The following is a 19081-nucleotide window of genomic DNA, read 5'->3' as shown; positions in this document are numbered from 1 at the left end:
ACCACTGGTTGATTCTAGACCAGTTCTTTCAACATGTTCCGTCCTGACCCGCGTACCGTTGCTTCAGCTGGATGCCAGCGTCATTCCAGGATGTGGATAGACCGTAAGCTCTTTGGAGCAGGGATGGTGTCTAGTAACCCTCTTGTATTCTCCCAGGTGCATTCGGTAAGCACTCATTTATTCATTCATTCATTCATTCATTCAATTGTATTTATTGAGCGCTTTCTGTGTGCAGAGCACTGCACTAAGCTCTTGGGAAGTACAAGTCGGCAGCATATAGAGACGGGCCCTACCCAACAGCGGGCTCACAGTCTAGAAGGGGGAGACAGACAGCAAAATAAAACATGTAGACAGGTGTCAAAACTGTCAGAATAAATATAATTATAGCTATATACACATCATTAATAAAATAAATAGGGTAGTACATATGTACAAATAAAATGGAGTAATAAATATGTACAAATATATACAAGTCCTGGGGAAGGGCGGGGGGGCGATATCTTTGTTTCCCTTTTTTGTATTTTAATATCTGTCTCTCCCTCTAGACTGTAAGTTTCTTGCAGTCCACTCATTCAATTCATTCATTCAATCGTATTGAGCACTTACTGTGTGCAGAGCACTGTACTAAGCGCTTGGGAAGTACAAGTCGGCAACATATAGAGACTGTCCCTACCCGACAACGGGCTCACCGTCTCGAAGGGGGAGACAGACAACATAACAAAACATATTAGCAGGGATCATGTCTACCAGTTCTATTCTATTTATTGTATACAGAGCACTGTACTGAGTGCTTAGGAGAGTACAGTACATCCTGGGCAGCAAGCCGTGGACTTAATTCTCTCCTCCGAGAATACTGGGAATAGTTAGAGGATTGAGTGCGCAGTGCTTGGCAAGGGAGCTGTCTAGAGCTTGATAGGTGAGGGACGGGTGCGGCCATGGGAGCGGAGGAATATTCTGCAAAATGAATAATCCGCTCCGAGATAGATCCCAGATGTTTACCGATGTTTATGAGAAGCAGCGTGACTCAGTGGAAAGAGCCCGGGCTTTGGAGCCAGAGGTCATGGGTTCAAATCGCGGCTCCGCCACTTGTCAGCTGTGTGACTTGGGGCCAGTCACTGCACTTCACGGGGCCTCGGTTCCCTCATTTGTAAAGTGGGGATCAAGACTGAGCCCCCCCCCCCCCCCCCCCCCCCCCGTGGGACAACCTTGTAACCTCCCCAGTGCTTAGAACAGTGCTTTGCACATAGTAAGCGCTCAGTAAATACAATTGAATGAGTGAATGAATGAATTTGGAGGTGCAGGGATTGGTGCCAACTCTGGGGATGAGGAGGCAGGAGGAAACGGTGAATTGAGGGCCGTTGCACTCCTGAACTTGGGGGCACAACTCAAGCTGTGCACACAGTAAGCGCTCAATAAATACGATTGATGATGAAGCCCCCACATCCTTTAGAGCAGGAAGGGCGGTGCTCTGGAGAGCTGCTGTTTGGCCCCTGCCCAGCAGGTCCTAGATTTCCCCACCAGTCCTTGTGACCAGATAAAGTCCCTAGATTGAAAAAGCTTTGTGGGCAGGGATTATCTCATATTGTTCTTTCCAAAGAGTTTAGTACAGTGCTTTGCATATAGTAAGCACTCAATAAGTACCATCGATTAACTGATTCATTGGATCTGTTGCAGTTGGAGAAGGGCTTGGGTAGGGTTTTTTGGTTTGTTTTTTTCTTTGCCTCTGCTTTGGTGTCAACTCACATTTGGTGGATTCAGTGGTAAACTTCGGGCAGTTAGTGATATTTAGTGAGTGCTTATGTGCAGAGTGTTATACTAAGCGCTTGGGAAAGTACAGTATCAAATCGGTGATATTTAATCAACACTTACTGGGCGCTTAGTGCTGTGTACTAAGCAGTTGGGGGAGTACAGTGCATTAGAATTGGTGGACAAGATCCCTGCCCACAAGGGGCTTACAGTCTAGAGGGAGAGGCAGATATTAAATTACAGATAGGAGAAATGGGAGAGTATAATATGTGCATAAATGATACGGGGATGAAGGTGGAGTGAATATCAAGTGATTCAAGAGGTACCGATCCACCTGCCCAGGTAAAGCAGAGGGGAGCCGAACAGGGGGAATGAGGGAAGGGAAGGTCACTTGGAGGAGGGCCAAGGGGTTGGCGATGAGCTCGGTTTGCGGTGAGTAGGTTGGCGTTAGGAGAGCGAAATGTGCCGGCTGCGTTATAGTAGATCGGTGAGGTAAAGTGTGGGAGGAAAGATGATGGAGTACTATAAAACTGATGGTAAGGAGTTTTGGTGTGATGAGGTCCAAAGATTTGATAGACATGACTCCTGCCCTTAAGGACCTTTCGATCTAATAGGGGAGAAAGACATTGAAATTCATTTAATCGTATTTATTGAGTGTTTACTGTGTGCAGAGCACTGTAAAGTAGAATTCGGCAACAGTTAGAGACAATCCCTACACAACAAGGGCTCACAGTCTAGATAAATTACAGATAGGAGAGGCTATGTTCATAAGTGCTGTGGGGAAAGAGACAGGCAAAGTTTTGAGCTCAAATTCTCATAGCTTTTCTCTCAAATGCAAATAATAATTTAAACAGGCAGAGATTCGGGGCCAAAGTGCAGACAAAATGGGGAAGGATCTCCACCCCCACAGGGCTGTGGCTCAGCAGAAGACTTTTGGGTATCGCCCACTGCAGATGAGGCAGATTTGGGTGTGGCCGTCCCGCCGGAAAGAATTGATAGCAAGAGGCACAGCCGAAACCACCCCATCACTTTTTTTAGTTTTAGGCAGTTTTAGACTGTGAGCCCACTGTTGGGTAGGGACTGTCTCTTTATGTTGCCAACTTGTACTTCCCAAGCGCTTAGTACTCTGCACACAGTAAGCGCTCAATAAATACGATTGATGATGATGATCACTGCAGATAGCAATGCCCAACATCTGTTTTTGGTTTGCAGAATGCGTTAGGGTCGCCAGACACATGTAAATCTTTTTATTCTCTCTTGCTGCCGTAGATAAAAAAAAAAAACTCACCATCAGAGACACAGGTCAAGCTTGGGACTTGAGAACTCACTTCTTAACATTCAAAACTCACTTTCGTCTGGAACCGAAATCTGCAGTGAGCCATTGTGTAATTAAATTCCCTCGATGGACGTTTTTTCCACCTCCTTTTCCATTCCGTGATTGCAGATTTGCCCCAGCCTCATGGCAGCCTCACCCCACTAAGTGAGCTTTGCCCATTGTTCACACGCTCTCACAACAGTCCGGGTGGCCTTGTTTTAATGTTAATGTTTTATGCCTGTCCTTTAAATTTTTAAGTACATGTTTGCTTCCCCACAGCGTGATTTCTCTTAGACCTAGTTCAGTTATTTTAGGCCCTGCGCTCCAAGAACAGTGCTTATTTCTTGGCTGATGAGGAGAATTCTTGCGAGAGGTGGAGTAAGAACCATTGTAGTACTTCATTATGGAAAAAGTCTCCGATTAGACCCCTGGAGGGATTTGGAATGGTTTCGGAGTTTTGATTGATGGTGGAAGATTGAAAAAGTCTCCATATAAACCACCCTTCTCCCATTTAAATTTGTCTGGAGTGTGATTGGTGGAAAACTCTTAAAAGCTGTGGCAAGAGTTTTGTGAATCTACAAGCCTCAAAGTTGTTTATTTGTATAATATCACTTATTTTAAAGTCTTTGTGTGTTCCACAAGCTTTAGAAAAACTTTAATCAATCAAACATTCAGTGGTATTTATTGAGCACTTACTATAATAATAATAATAATGATGATATTTGTTAAGCACTTACTATGTGCAAAGCACTGTTCTAAGCACTGGGGAGGTTACAAGGTGATCAGGTTGTCCCACAGGGGGCTCACAGTTTTAATCCCCATTTTACAGATGAGGGAACTGAGACCCAGAGAAGTTGTGACTTGCCCAAAGTCAGACAGCTGACGGTGGAGCCGGGATTTGAACCCATGACCTCTGACTCCAAAGCCCGGGCTCTTTCCACTGAGCCACGCTGCTTCTGTACTAAGCATTTGAGACAATACAAAACAGAGTCGGCAGACACATTCCCTGACCACAACGAACTTTACAACTTCCCTTTCCTCCCTTGTTCCTAAGAAAAATCAAGGCCAGGAAAGAACATTGACGAATAAATAAAGGACCGTTTCCGTAAAGTGCAAGAGAGGCCTTGTACATTTTCACTGATAAGAGCAGCCGTGATAAAAATGTATCTCTCTCTCAGTCAGCCAGTGCATGTTATCTTAGACTGTGCAGTCTCTACTCTGCAGATTTTAAAGTTAAGATGCTCTTTTGCATTTCTGATTTATTGACTTTTCACATTTCACCTACCCACCCTTGTTGCCCTGGTTTCTGGATGTTAGAACACGTACACCAGAGGGTTGCCAGATTAGATTAGGTCATCGGATGTTAACTCTCACAACTCAGTGAAGAAAGGCTGTCAGCTCCCTCGCCACATCCCATATAATTCCGTCTGCCTTGACCCTATTTTGTAGTTATAATGTACATCAGTCGGTGGGATTTGAGCACTTACTGTGTGCAGAGCACTGTACTAAGTTCTTGGGTGCGTAAAACAGAGTTCGTAGAAGCAATCCCTGCCTTTAGGGAATTTGTTTTCTCACCAAAATTCAGTCAGCCCAGTTCACGTGATCTAGGTACTTCTCACCTCCCTGTCAAATCTTCTAAGCCCCATTTCTGGACCTTTCCTTCCCCCTGGACTTTTTTGAGATGGATTAATCTTATTTTACAGCCAGTCAGTTACCACTGAATGCAGAGCACTGTACTGAAACGCCGAGGCAGTGACTAAGAAACTGCGGGCCCTATCTTTGAGGGATGTAGAGTGTAATGTTTGGGCTGATTACCTGCATCAGTTCTTTAGCAGCAACTGAGGCCTTATCCTTATGTAAGAGGAGGTCGATGTACAGAGCCAGGAAACAGGTGAGGAGGGGTGGTGGAAACCACCTGAAATTAGTAGTTGACTATTTGCTGGATTTTTTTTTGTGCCCATCAGATCCATGGTGCCTGAAGAGATTGTGAAGATGATAGAGCAGAAAAGAGAAACTGGCTTGGAAAATGGAGACTCTCAGATACAAGAGCGAGTCCGGAGAGAGGGATGAAGCTGGGATGTAATGGCTAGAGAGAGGCCAAGCTGCTAGCTTTTGTTAAAACTTTGGCAAAACTAACTATCTTCTAGAACCTAGCTCCCACATCCTGTGGGTGTGACTCTAGCAGGAAGCAGCGTTTTAAAAAAAAAGTAAATGAGAGTGTTCTCAGAAGCTTTTTTTTTCCCCCTCTGAAAGTACATTCTCTGGCACTTGAGTAATTCTGACTCAATACACCAGTCTCTCTCTCTCTAATACCCACGGAGAGGGCTTTAATACCTTATGAAAGCTCATTTTTTAGAGAATTTGGCATCTGTCAGGTGTGGTTTCCATGGGTTTAAAGGGATACATCATCCGTTTCCTAGGCAATAGATAGCTGTCAGTCATACTTATTGAGTGCTTACTGTGTGATTAGTAGCACTGTACTAATCGCTGGGAGAGTGCAGCATAGTAGTGTTGGTACGCACGTTCCCAAGGCGCTTACAGTCCCAGATGAGAAAATCTGGCAGCATGAGAAACCACACATACAGGAGCCCCACTCTTTTGTATCCAAATACAGAGGCCCCCAGCCACAACCGCACACTTCTTTGCTATGTTAAAAACGTTTTTCCCTCCCCAAACGTTTCCTCAGGTTTTGCCAACTTTTCTTTGTGTGTGTACACACAAAGTGGTTCAGGGGTGAAATCAGCAATTTGGAGATTTTTCCCTGAAGGGCTACTGTTCAGAAATAGTCAACAACCAAGTGCAACTCTCCCACCGAACGATCATTCGGTCCCATCACTGAAAACTTCCAAAAGAAGCCTTTTGAAGTGTCATTGAAATATAAGCAGAATAATGAATAATCAGGATCAACCCAGCTCTTACAAGCAGGAAGCCGTTTGACCGCTGTTTCATTAGCCGCAAAAATGTTTTCCTTTAAGACGCTGGACTTCATGAACTATTTAACAACTTGAAATTAAATAGGGCTGGAAAGTCAGGTTTTTCTTCTGACCTTCCCCCTCGCCTAGGATATGTGAAGGTTGGTTTATGTCCCTTTTTTAGTCAGTTTATAAATGCATTCTCAGTTACCCCTGTTGGGAATTACCCATGCGCTCCCTGCCCACTCCCCGGGCAGCGGGGGCATTTGCGCCTGGTTTTCTGAAGCGGGCTCCCAGATTTCTGTAAAGACTTTCCAGCGAAGGATGAAAAGATACAAAAATGGTGGCTTTCTGACCAGTTCGCTCTCTGAAACACGTCCTGTCCCAATCCTGATGCCCTTTAAAGCCTCTGCCCCTTTTTGTCTCCCTACTCAAAATCCAAAATTGGGAACTCAGGCTTCAAGGAAGTTTTCCCCCTTCCCGCCACCCTCCCCCACCCAGACTGGCACCCTCCCAGCCCAGCCAAACTCGGAAGCCCTTTTTTTTCCTGACCAGAGCCGTTCTGGGAGGGACTTCAGTCCCTGCCTCTGGGCCAACAACCTTCTCCTTTCCAACAACCTTTCCTTCTCCCAACAACCCAGTTTACCGGATTTTGGAGAGCTGGCTGCTGCCTCGGGTCAGCTGGATTCTGGGCCATTGCTCTTAACCGCTTTCCATGTTCTAGGAGCTCAGTAAGTGGTGGTGGAAGGGGATGGTGACGTCCCTGGACGTCCTCTGGGTTGCAGACTGGGGGGCTCCTAGCCGGTGGGCTCCCAGGGAGCCTGGAGGGCAACTGAGGCAGTCCTGAAACTGGGCTGGCATGCCGAGGAGTTGGTCGGAGGAGCTGCCGTTTTTTATTATTCATGCCAATTCTCCCCTCCCTTGGCACCAGAGTGAGGAGTTTAGTGTACGTTAGTGTACTCGAAACTTTAGGAGCGGTAAGGTTAGGTGCCAGAATGAAACTTGGAGTTCAGACCTTATTTACCCTGCAGGGGAAAATGGCTTAAAGTGGTTTTAAGGGCGGAACGCTTTATTATCGGGAAATTAGTGAACAATAATAATAGTTTTTAGTAGGGGCTTACTATATAATAATAATACGAAGTAATGATGGTGGCTGTTAAGCGCTTACTATGTGCCAAGCCCTGTTCTAAGTGCTGCGGGGGGGATACAAGGTCATCAGGTTGTCCCACGTGGGGCTCACAGTCTTAATCCCCATTTTCCGGATGAGGGAACTGAGGCACACAGAAGTTAAGTGGCTTGCCCGAAGTCACACGGCTGACAGATGGCAGAGTCGGGATTAGAACCCATCACCTCCGACTCCCAAGCCCGTGATCTTTCCACTGAGCCACGCTGCTTCTCTATATGCCAAGCTCCGTGCTTTGTAAGCGCGGGGTAGATATAAAATAATCAGATTAGAAACAGTCCCTGTCCCACAGCGTGGCTCAGTGGATAGCTGGCTTCTAACGCCAGCTCCGTCGCATGTCTGCTATGTGACCTTGGGCCAGTCACTTCTCTTCCCTGTGCCTCAGTTACCTCATCTATAAAATGGGGATAAGAGTGTGAGCCCCATGTAGGAGAGGGACTGTTTCCAACCTGATTAACTTGTAACTGCTGCAGTGCTTAGAACAGTGCTTGGCACATAGTAAGCCCCTAGCAAGTACCTTCGTTATTATCAAGAGGGAGAACTTGCACAAACATCACATTTCCCTTGTAGGTCCTCTGGAAAGCCTCTTTAGGGAAACTTCAGAGATGGAGGTGACAGGACAGTTGAGTTCCAGGAGGGGACTTCAGGAGAAAAAAGGAAAAAGCAAATGAGGGAGGAAGAAAACACCCTGTTTCTATCCAACTAGCCGCTAGTTTTCTTCCTCCTCCCAAATTCCCACCTCTAGCTGTGTCTCTCTCCAGTCAGTCGTCAGGGATGATGATGGCATTTATTAAGTGCTTACTATGTGCAAAGCACTGTTCTAAGCGCTGGGGAGGTTTGCAAGGTTGTGTCACGGAGGGCTCACAGTCTTAATCCCCATTTTCCAGATGAGGTAACGGAGGCCCAGAGAAGTGAAGTGACTTGCCCAAAGTCACACGGCTGACAGTCGGCGGAGCCGGGATTTGAACCCCTGACCTCTGACTCCAAAGCCCGGGCTCTTTCCACGGAGCCACGCTGCTTCCGGTATCTTCTCCGTCACTTTGGCCGTGCCACAACTCCCGTAGTGCTTCTCAGTGGCTGTAGTTGCACTGAAGATTGGGACTGAAACCATCTTACTCCTCTTGTTTCTCCCTCTTCCCCTGCCCATTCTCTCCACTCTTCTCAGGGAACTTTACTCAACAACGAATGCTATTTATTGAGTGCTTACCCTGTGCAGAGCACTGTACTCCACATGCCCTTCTTCCAATCAGTAATGGGACTGGGGCCTGCAGGGCTCCAGCTTATTCCCTGTTGATCGCTCCTCCCTCCTATTCCTCCTTGGATCTCTTGACGGAGAAAGGGACCAGAAAACGGGCCGGCTCCCACCCCTTGATGCTACAGGTCTTACCTTCGTTTTCTGATATTAACTGCTGCCACTGGTGACCGCTTCTGGCCTCTGTGCTGTTGCTGGGTGGTGATTTTCAATTCAGAGTTGAGTGTTTGGAAGAATCAGTGGGTATTGTAGGATATGGGGCCTATGAGGAAGAAATCCTGTCGATCCCACCTTCACAGCGTCGCTAAAATCCGCCCTTTTCTCTCCATCCAAACTGCTACCACGTTAATACAGTCACTCATCTTATCCCGCCTGGATAACTGCATCAGCTTGCTTGCTGATCTCTCAGCCTCCTGTGTCTTCCCCACTCCAGGCCATACTTCATTCTGCTGTCCGGATCATTCTTGTACAAAAAACATTCAGGACATATCACCCTGCTCCTCAAAAAAATGGGGAGAAGGGGAACATGAAATTGCAGTAGGACAGATCAGCCTGATTCCTGGATTCCTCCACCCCCGGCTCTCTCCATCCTAATCCTCGTCGACTTCTCAGCTGCCTTCGAAAGTCGACCGTTCCCTTATCTTGGAAACATTATCCAGCCTCGACTTTACTGACCCTGTCCTCTCCTGGTCCTCCTCCTGTCTCTCTGACCGCTCATTCTCAGTCTCTTTCACAGACTCCTCCTCTACCTTCCACTGCCTAACTTTGTGTCCCCCTCAAGGTTCAGTTCTAGGTCCCCCCCCCCCCCTTTTTTTTAATGGTATTTATTAAGAGCTTACTATGTGCAAAGCACTGTTCTACTCTTTTCTCCATCTTAACCCACTCCTTTGGAGAATTCATTCATTTGCGTGGTTTCAGCTATCACCTCTATGTGGATGATTCCCAAATCCCTGTTATCTCCCCTTCTCTGCAGTCTCCCATTTTCTCCTGCCATGAAGGCCTCTCTACTTGGCTGTCCCGTCGACACCTCAAACTTAACATGTCTAAAAAACAACTCCTTACCTTCCCACCGATACCTTATCCTTCCCCTGACTTTGCCATCACTGTAGACGGCACCACCATCCTTCCTGTCTCATAAGCCTGTAACTTTGGTGTTACCCTTGACTCTTCTCTCACGATCAATCCTCATGTTCAATCTGTCACTAAATCCTGTCGATTTAACCTTCACAACATGATTCAAATCCACCCTTCACTCTCCATCCAAACTCCTACCACCGAGCGCTTACCTTATCCTGCCTTGATTGCCGTATCGGCCTCGTCGCCGACCTCCCTGCCTCTTGTCTCTCTCCACTCCAGTCCATAATTCACTCTGTCGTCCCGATCATTTTTCCACAGAAACGTTCAGTCCATGCAGTGGTTGCCCGACCGCCTTCGTCTCAAACAGAAATCTTATTTCATTCATTCAATCGTATTTATTGAGTGCTTACTGTGTGCAGAGCACTGTACTAAAGCGCTTGATTTGAAAGCACATCTCCTCCAAGAGACCTTCCCTGACTGAACCCAATTTTCGTTTTCTTCCACTCCCTTCTGTGTTGCCCTGACTTCTTTATTCATCCCCCCTCTCTCCCAGGGACGGGGTGAGCATTTTGATAAAATGTGAGGGGGTGGAAAGTTGATAATGAAAACAAAAAGCCAAATTAATTTTTTTTCCCCGTACTTAGTATTTACACAGAAGTTGAAAACTGCAAGTACATGTTGGAATTGCAAGGGAATCCTCCCAGTATATTCAGCAATAGAACAAATATGCTTATCTGTAATTTTATTTATTTCCATTCATGTCCGTCTTTCCCCCTAGACTGTAAGCTCGGCATGGGCAGGGAATGTGTCTGTTATAGTGTACTCTCCAAAGGGTTTAGTACAGTGCGCTGTGCCCAGTAAGCGCTCAGTAAATACGATCGACTGACTTCAATTTCTGAATGCGTTTTGTGAGGTCAACCGATGGCTAATGCAGGAGGAAAGCTGTTTTTAGCCCACACACGCCACTGCAAGCCTCCAAGCATTCCCCGTAGCTAACGTTGGAACTCTCTGTGGGCCTTAGCAGACAGTCAGTGGTATTTGCTGTGTACAGATCACTAACCAAGCGCTTGGGAGGATACAGTACAACAGAGCTGGCAGATAAGATCCTACCCACAAGGAGCTTACGGTCTTGAAGGGGAGACGGATGTTAATATAAATAAATAAATGACCGATACGCACGGAAGGGTTGTGGGGCTGAGGATGGGGTGTTATTTAAGTAAAGAGTACAGATCCAAGTACAGCACCAGGGGGGAAGGTTACCCACAAACCGTGATCTTCATCACAACCTTTGCTGTCCGTAGCCACCAACAGCGTGCCTCAGAAAACTTGCCTCAGTTGAGAAGCAGCGTGGTTTAGTGGCTGGGAGTCAGAGGACGTGGGTTTTAATCCCGGCTCCGTCACTTGTCTGCTGTGTGACCTTGAGCAAGCCACTTACCTTCTCTGTGCCTCAGTTACATCATCTGGAAAATGGGGATGAAGACCGTGAACCTCATGTGGGGCAGGGTGATTATATCTACCCCGGCATTGAGAGTGCTTGGCACATAGTAAGTGCCTAACAAATACCATAATTATTATTACTATTATTATTATTATTAAAACTTCTCTCATCATCATCATCATCAATCGTATTTATTGAGTGCTTACTGTGTGCAGAGCACTGTACTAAGCGCTTGGTAAGTACAAGTTGGCAACACATAGCGACAGTCCCTCCCCAACAGTGGGCTCACAGTCTAAAAGGGGGAGACAGAGAACAAAACCAAACATACTAACAAAATAAAATTGCCTGCTGCCCCTGCCAGAATTCAGTGACAGTTAATTTTCCAGTCTGCATGGTTTTGAACTCCAAGTAAGTTAATCAGACTCTGATGGAGAGTCGCCACTCTGTGCTACGTCTCCCTGGGGAATAAGTAGGTATTTATGTGGTGAATGAAAACATACACGGTCATTTTCGAGGTTCTGAAGGAATGGTGTATTGAGTAGTGACAGGGAAGTGAAAGTCCACTATTTTCTTCACAGCTCTTCTTGAGAGATCATTTTGGGCAGTTAAAAAGTGACAGACCCAAGCCATGGCACTCCCTTTCCGGAAGGATTTGGAAAAATACAAGGAACTCGATGAAGATGAACTCCTTGGTAATCTTTCAGAAAATGAGCTGAAACAACTGGGAACTGTTCTGGATGACCTTGACCCAGATGTAAGTATTACTTTGTAGCATATCTCCTAAGTTCATATCTGCTGACAACAAAATTCCCTACCCTCAGCTCCAGAGCCCCTCTAAGGGGCACCAGATTATCCCGTCTTTCTTTATCTTTCCCTTCTTTCCCGCTTCGGGAGCTTTTATCCCTGTTTCTGATTCCTGACGTGTCCTTGTTCATGCCACTATCCATTCCTGGCAGTCCATCCTTCCCATTACTCTCTTCAAAGGTTTCCTGAAACCTCAACCCTTCTAAGAGACTTCGCTTCACCCAGATAGCTGATTCTCTACATTTGTTGTGAAATGGCTATAGTCAGTGCTCTTTACAATAACCGGTGTTTTCTAAATGGATGGTGTGGAATTAACAGATGACCCATTTTTTATTTTATTTATTTATTCTTTTGTAGAATGCGCTTCTGCCCGCAGGCTTCAGGCAGAAAAATCAAACGGCTAAGAACGCCACGGGGCCCTTCGACCGGGATCACCTTCTTTCATATTTGGAAAAAGAAGCATTGGAGCACAAAGACAGGGAAGACTTTGTACCCTTCACTGGAGAGAAAAAAGGTAAACCTGTCTTTCACTCAGCCTCAAGGCACTAATGCTTCAAAGGTAATACTTTGGAGGCACACGGTAGAATTTTTGAGTTACCAGAATAAAACATCATGTAACACTGAATTCACGATCTGAAACCCAATATAGTGTGGAGTTCAAAATAATGTGGTATCTAGAGATTGACATTAAAAGTCCACCATCAAATTCATTCTCAGAGGTGGCATGCTTACGATTTATTTCTATGAGAACTAATTTGCCTAAATATTCTTATTGGCAAAAAGGTATTGGAAAGAAAAGAAATGGAATTAACTTTGTGTATTTACAAACTTTGATTTAAGCCTTTGAGTCTAGAAGTGATCATTCCTAAATTGTGGTTTTATGGCATAATCTGAATGACGCGTTTTAATTGTGAAATTTATGAACATATTTATATTGTTGGAATTATGTTACTCAACACCTATGGTCTTAGTAACAAAATTATTTTCCTCCTGACCTTATAGAAATGGGACTTTGGGGAAATATTTTCAACCTCAGCTATTCAACCTCAACCTCATGGGCTTGGGAGTCAGAAGGCCTGGGTTCTAATCCCAGATCCGCCACTTGTCTGCTGTGTGACCTTGGACAAGTCACTTCACTTCTCTGTGCCTTATTTACCTCATCTGTTAAATGGGGATTAAGATTGTTAGCCCCATGTGGGACGTGGATTGTGTCCAACCTGATTAGCTTGTATGTATCCCAGCTTTTAGTACAGTACATGGTAAGCACTTAACAAGTACCATTAAAAAAACAACCAACACCCCCCCCCATTCCAAAATTCATATGTCACCAGGTTGAATTTGTACTTGTTATTCAGAGATCCTAACAACTTGACAGAAATGGGGTGGTATTTGGTTAGATTCCGTGTTTCTGTTCAGTTATGTAATCCTGGGAATGGTAGTCGGAATCAACTGTTCGACTGTTTACCGTTTTGTCAACAAGACAGTCAGCTTTTTAACTACTTGTTTCTCCTGACCTAACATAGGGACTAAAAATGAATGGACTAGTCATCTACTAGTATGAGGCTAAGCCCAGTCAAAACTAAGGAAAGGTGCTTGCTTTGGAGTCCACTTTTGAGCATAATGTGCCGTCAGCTACGTAGGATAGCTTTCCCTGCCCAGCCTTGTCCTGGGGACCGGATTGTGGGGCTGCCCAAGTTGGGCAGGGAAAGCCTGAGCTTTTCCCTCTACTCAAGACTTCCCTTAACTCACCTTTCCTGCTGTCCGTTTCACCACCTGGCGCCCAACGCTTCCCCCAATATATCAGTCAGTCCTGCTTATCGAACGCTTTTTGTGTGCCGAGCACCGTACTAAATGCTTGGGAGAGTACAGTAAAACAGAGTTAGTAGACATGTTCCCCGCCCACAGTGAGCTTGTAGTTTAGAAAGAGAGACGGACATTGATGTAAATAAATACAATTACGGATATGTACGTAAGCGCTATGGGGCTGAGGGGTGAATAAAGGGTGCAAATCCTAGTGGAAGGGTGAGGCAGAAGGGAATGAGTGAACTGTGGATTGGTGTGGGGAGATAGAGGAGGCCGGGAGGTCAGCAAGGAGGCTGATGCAGTAATCGAGGCGGGATAAGTGCTTGGATTAACATGGTAACAGTTTGGATGGAGAGGAATGGACCAATTGTAGTGAAAGTTGATCCTGCAGGATTTGGCGACAGCTCTTTCCTTCAACTTATGCAGTCGAAGTTGAGGATAATGCCAAGGCTACGGGCTTGTGAGAGAGGGAGCGTGGTGGTGCTTTGTAGAGTGATGGGAAAGTTGGGGAGGACAGGGTTTGGATGGGACTCTGAGAAGTTCTGTTTTGGACATGTTAAATTTGAGGTGTCGGTGGGACAGTCCAAATAGAGATTTCTAAAAGGTGGGAGGAAATATGAGACTGCAGAGAAGAAGAGAGACCAGGACTGGAGATGTAGATTTGAGAAACATCCGCATAGAAATGGTAGTTGACGATATGGGAGTGAAAGCATTCTCAGAGGGAATGGACAGAGATGCAGAATAGGGACCCAGAACTCAGCCTCACACTCAGGGAGTGGGTGGCAGAGGAGGAGCCCACAAAAGAGACTGAGAATGAGCAGCCAGAGAGACAGGAAGAGAACCAGGAGAGGACAGGGTCAGTAAAGCCAAGTCTAGATAATGTTTTCAAGAGAACGGAGTGGTTGACAGTGTCAAAGGCTGCCGAGAGGTCAAGGAGGGTTAGTAGGATGGAGTAAAGGCCATGCAGTTTGGCAAGAAGATCTCGGGTGACCTTTGAGAGAGCAGTTTTGGTGGAGAGAAAGGGGCAGAAGCCAAATTGAAGCGAGTCAAGGACAGAATGGTAAGTGAAATGGAAGCAGCGGGTGTAGACAACTCACTTAAGGAGTTTGGAGAAGAATGTTAGGCAGGAGAGGGCACGATAATTGGAGGAAGCCGTGGGGTCAGGGCAGGGTTGTTTTAGGATCGGGTAGACGTGAGCATGTTTGAGAGCAGTGGGGAAGAACCAGTGGAGGGTGAACTGAGCCCCAGACTGAGCCCCTTCCTTCCTCTCCGCCTCGTCCCCCTCTCCATCCCCCCATCTTACCTCCCTCCCTTCCCCACAGCACCTGTATATATGTATATATGTTTGTACATATTTTTTTTTACTCTATTTAATTTATTTGTACATATCTATTCTATTTATTTTATTTTGTTAGTATGTTTGGTTTTGTTCTCTGTCTCCCCCTTTTAGACTGTGAGCCCACTGTTGGGTAGGGACTGTCTCTATATGTTGCCAATTTGTACTTCCCAAGCGCTTAGTACAGTGCTCTGCACATAGTAAGCGCTCAATAAATACGATTGATGATGATGATGAACTGGAGGGTAGAAGGGAGGAGGCGAGCATTTTGATAAAATGTGAGGGGACCGGGGCAGCGATGCAGGTGGAGGGGGGCGGATTTTGAGAGGAGGCAGGAGATCTCTTGGTACGCTGCGAGAAAAGAGGACAAATACCAGAGAAGCCAGCCTGTGTGACTCTCACACCGAGGCCAAAGCTAGGGTCCAATCCTGAATGTTGGGAAAGAGACCTCAAGGGATTGTCTTGGTCGAGCTCCCGCTTCCAGGAAGGTGAACGACTAAACCATTCAAGAGAAATGAATGACTCTTCTTTCCTTAAAGTTGCCCACAGCTTCCCTCGGTAACTCATTCCTCTGTGTTATCATTCCTAGTGGAAAGAGCACGGGCCCAGGAGTCAGAGGACCTGGGTTCTAATCCTGGTTTCACCACTTGCCCGCTCTGTGGCCTGGGCCCTTTCTGGGCCTCAGTTTCCTCATCTGTAAAATGGGGATTCAAAACCTGTTCTCCTTCCAACTTGGACTGTAAACCCCTTGAGGGACAGGGATTGGGTCCAGCCTGATTCATTCAATCGTACTTATTGAGCGCTTACTGTGTGCAGAGCACTGTACTAAGCATTTGGGGAGTACAAGTTGGCAACATACAGAGACGGTCCCTACCCAACAACGGGCTCACGGTCTAGATGCTCTTGTATCTACCCCAGTCCTTAGAATAGAGTTTGACATATATGTAGTAAGCACTTAATACCACAATGATTATTGTGCTGTGCACATAGAGTAAATATTACTAATACTACTGTTACTACTCTCCATATATGTTTTTAGGTTGCGGGAACCAAAAATGTACACACTGCTCTTAAAAGAGATTGCTCATAGTGGAAAGCTCTTGTCGAAGGGTAGAAAGAAGCTGGGAGAGATGAAGAAGGGAAGGAAGGGGAGGTTACGTGGAGGAGTAAAGAAAGAGACCTCTTTGTCATGGAACCCTAAGACTGGTAAAGACTGTAGGCAATCACTGGTAATTATTGAACACTTATTATGTGCAGAGCACCGTACTAAATGCTTGGGAGAGTACAACAGAACCAGCAGGCCCGTTCCCTGCCCGTAATGAGCTTACAGTTTAGAGGCTGTAATCGAGAAATACTCTGGCAAAATTCCAAAGGCTCCCCCCAAACTCCCCCCGCGTGCTCAGGTGCGTCAGTCTCCCTGCCTTCAGAAACGAATGCCCCAAACCATCCCGGACAGATGCTCTCCTGCTTTATAAACTTCCACCGAAGGAAATTCCACAACTCCCCAAGGCTCCACCACCTTGGCTGTGAGGAGATCCCATTGAAGCATATTTACACTCCTCCTTAACTAAGATCCTGAGTGGAGATAGAGCACAGCTGCTTACCACCCGGAGTATAATAACCTTTCGTAGATCTGAAGTCAGCTATTAAATTTCCTCTGAGCCTTGGGGCTAAATAATCCCAGTTCCTGTATTCTCGTAGGTCTATTTTCCAACCTTTCAATCATCTTTCAGGCTCTGCTCTAAAACTTCTTCGTTCTATTGCTGAGTATACTGGGAGGGTTACCTTGCAATTCCAACATGTACTTGCAGTTTTCAACTTCTGTGTAAATACTAAGTATGGGAAAAAATAAATAAATTTGGGCTTTTTGTTTTCATTATCAACTTTCCACCCCCTCCACCTGCATCGCCGACCCCATCCCCTCGTATTTTATCAAAATGCTCACCCCGTCCCTTCTCCTCTCCAGGACCGCCATCTTCAACGGTTCACTTTCCATTGGGTTCTTCCCCACTGCTCTCAAACATGCTCATTTCTACCCGATCCTAAAACAACCCTTCCCCGATTTCACGGCCCCCTCCAGTCATCGCGCCCTCCCCTGCCTACCATTTTCAGCAGCATTTTCTTTATCCTCTTTTTGTTCCTAATAAATGCTTGAAATTGTTTATATGTACATATGAATATATACATATTTGTATATACCAAAACATATAAAGTACAAAATGTTTACACGAGTCCCCGTGCAGTGGGAAAGCAATAATTAGTTTGGCGACTGCCTTTAACTGTGCTGAGTGGAAAAATATTTCTCACTGCCTCTTCAATTATTACATCACCGTGAAGTAGTGCAACAGCCAGAAGCTTTTCCTTGCTGCCTCTCTCCCCTGTGAGCCTGCAGAAGAGGGGAAAGAGAAGGCGAATGGGAGGAAAAAATGGCCCAAAAGAAGAATGCACCGTGCGAAATAAAGAAGGCTGCTTTGCAGGAAGCTGAAGGAACAAAGGCAGTCCTGTAAAGCAAGAGATGTGTTCCTCTGCTGCTATAATGATCTCAGATGGTGGGAGGGCAAGGTCCAAAAGGAAATAGATGAAGTGGAGAGAGGATGGCAGTTGAAAGAAAAGTAGGTGGCAAGAAGAGGGAAGCAGAGGCAGGAAAATAGCCAAAGTAGAGCCTGAAGAGAAAAAGTAAATATAAGAGAAAGAAATGAGTAGTGAAGAGGAGGCGAGACGTTACGTATGCGGTCAGATGCCTCTGGTTTTAAGCAAGTTATTTCCCTTAACGTTTGTTGCAAGTTGCATATCAGTTCCTGCTTTTTAATGTGGAAGAAAAAGTAGTTTGATTTCTTAAGCTAAAGCTATTTTACATTCACCGTGAACTTCTGAAGTATTCAGTGTTTACCACCTTCTTGGGTCTCATTATTTTGGTTTCTTTTAGAATAGTAATAAACAAGTAGGGATTTGGGGGAGAAAAGTACTTGAGGTTCTGACTTAAAACAGGAGAGTGATGCTTTGAAGTTGGTTTCTTTTAACAACGTGTCCCTCGTTAGGATGGAGTTTGTGAAGAGTGTATGACTATGTACTAAAATATGGATTAAGGCTTCAGGCCAACTATTATTGCATTCTTAAATATAAGAAGAAATCAACTCTTGGTATTCAGGGCTACTTTCTGCCAAAATGGTGCAAAAGGGAGATTTGCAAATAGGCTGTTTTTCTCTCCATTAGTAACATGGTGTTTGGATTGAATTGCAGGTGGAGATAGTGTTATTTTAACTAATCGGGTGGGCGGGGTTACTGGTTTTAAGCCACATTTGTGCACCAAGGAATGATTTGTCCACATAGGCAATATTGTTTTGCACAGTTTTATGTGTGGGGAAGTCCTGGAAGACTGTTGCTACAAAAAAAAAAAATGAGAAACTAGTATTTCAACAGTTCACAACCTCCAAAACTCAAAGGACTGTGTCCTGCGTAACTGATATCCCGGAGAGTGTGAAGCATGTATCTGGATCTAGCTTAGTGGAAAGCAGAATCCTGAGGGAAACATGAAAACATTCTTTAATTTTTGTAAGGTAAAAGAGGATCCCGAGGAATAACTTCTTCTCTTTGGTAGGGGAAAGAAATGGTAACAGTGTTGAATTTTCCCCAACATTTACATCTGTTCGAAAGGGTTTAACTGTGATCATTGAACCAGGGCAGGGCCATCTGTGAGGCATGATCAGCAAGCCCAAGAAAAGAAAGAAATGGCTGGAGAGTATTTAAAAAGCTGTCTGCTTTCAAATCAGCAGGGCCTGTTGAAAGAGCATTGGCTGTGCCCCTCGTTTTTAAAAAGGGAAAAAAGATGAGCCTGATAACTGTCTTATTTACTCTCAAAATTGCCAAAAGTTTCTGGAACCCAAAAAGGGTATGAAGTCTAGCAGTGTCGGGGGACAGGAGAAAAAATGAAGAGAAAAAGATGAGGGCCCTTACTTCAATTGTACTCTCTCCTGCTTGCATATAATAGGCACACAGTGAATTATGGCAAATCCCCTCCCTTCTCCTTACACCCCAGTGTACACCTCAAAAACATGGTGCTTACAAAAATAATATTTTATTTCGTCTCTGAAATTTTTGGGGGGTAAGGTGGTTATGCAGTGCAGGCAACTATGCAGATAAATCCAGTATAAACCAAATGTGGGGATAAATTGTTGGGCTCATGGGGTTAAAAAAAAACTAGTAAGGAATCAATGA

General features: G+C 45.4%; 1 protein-coding gene across 2 annotated transcripts in view; it reads left to right on the top strand.

Annotated features, from left to right (window-relative positions):
* Window positions 1-19081, top strand: part of TMOD3 (tropomodulin 3) — a 132162-nt gene that overhangs the window by 67738 nt on the left and 45343 nt on the right. For both annotated transcript variants that reach the window (XM_038750500.1, XM_038750499.1), the window contains exons 2-3: window positions 11502-11677; window positions 12085-12241. In XM_038750500.1, the coding sequence (XP_038606428.1) occupies window positions 11552-11677; window positions 12085-12241 (283 nt within the window). In that variant the 5' untranslated portion in view covers window positions 11502-11551. The remainder of the gene's footprint in view (window positions 1-11501; window positions 11678-12084; window positions 12242-19081) is intronic.

Source organism: Tachyglossus aculeatus, chromosome 8, assembly GCF_015852505.1.
Source record: "Tachyglossus aculeatus isolate mTacAcu1 chromosome 8, mTacAcu1.pri, whole genome shotgun sequence".
Lineage (NCBI taxonomy): Eukaryota > Metazoa > Chordata > Mammalia > Monotremata > Tachyglossidae > Tachyglossus > Tachyglossus aculeatus.
Note: the sequence above shows the minus strand (reverse complement) of the source record. Positions and strands in the feature narration are given on the sequence as shown.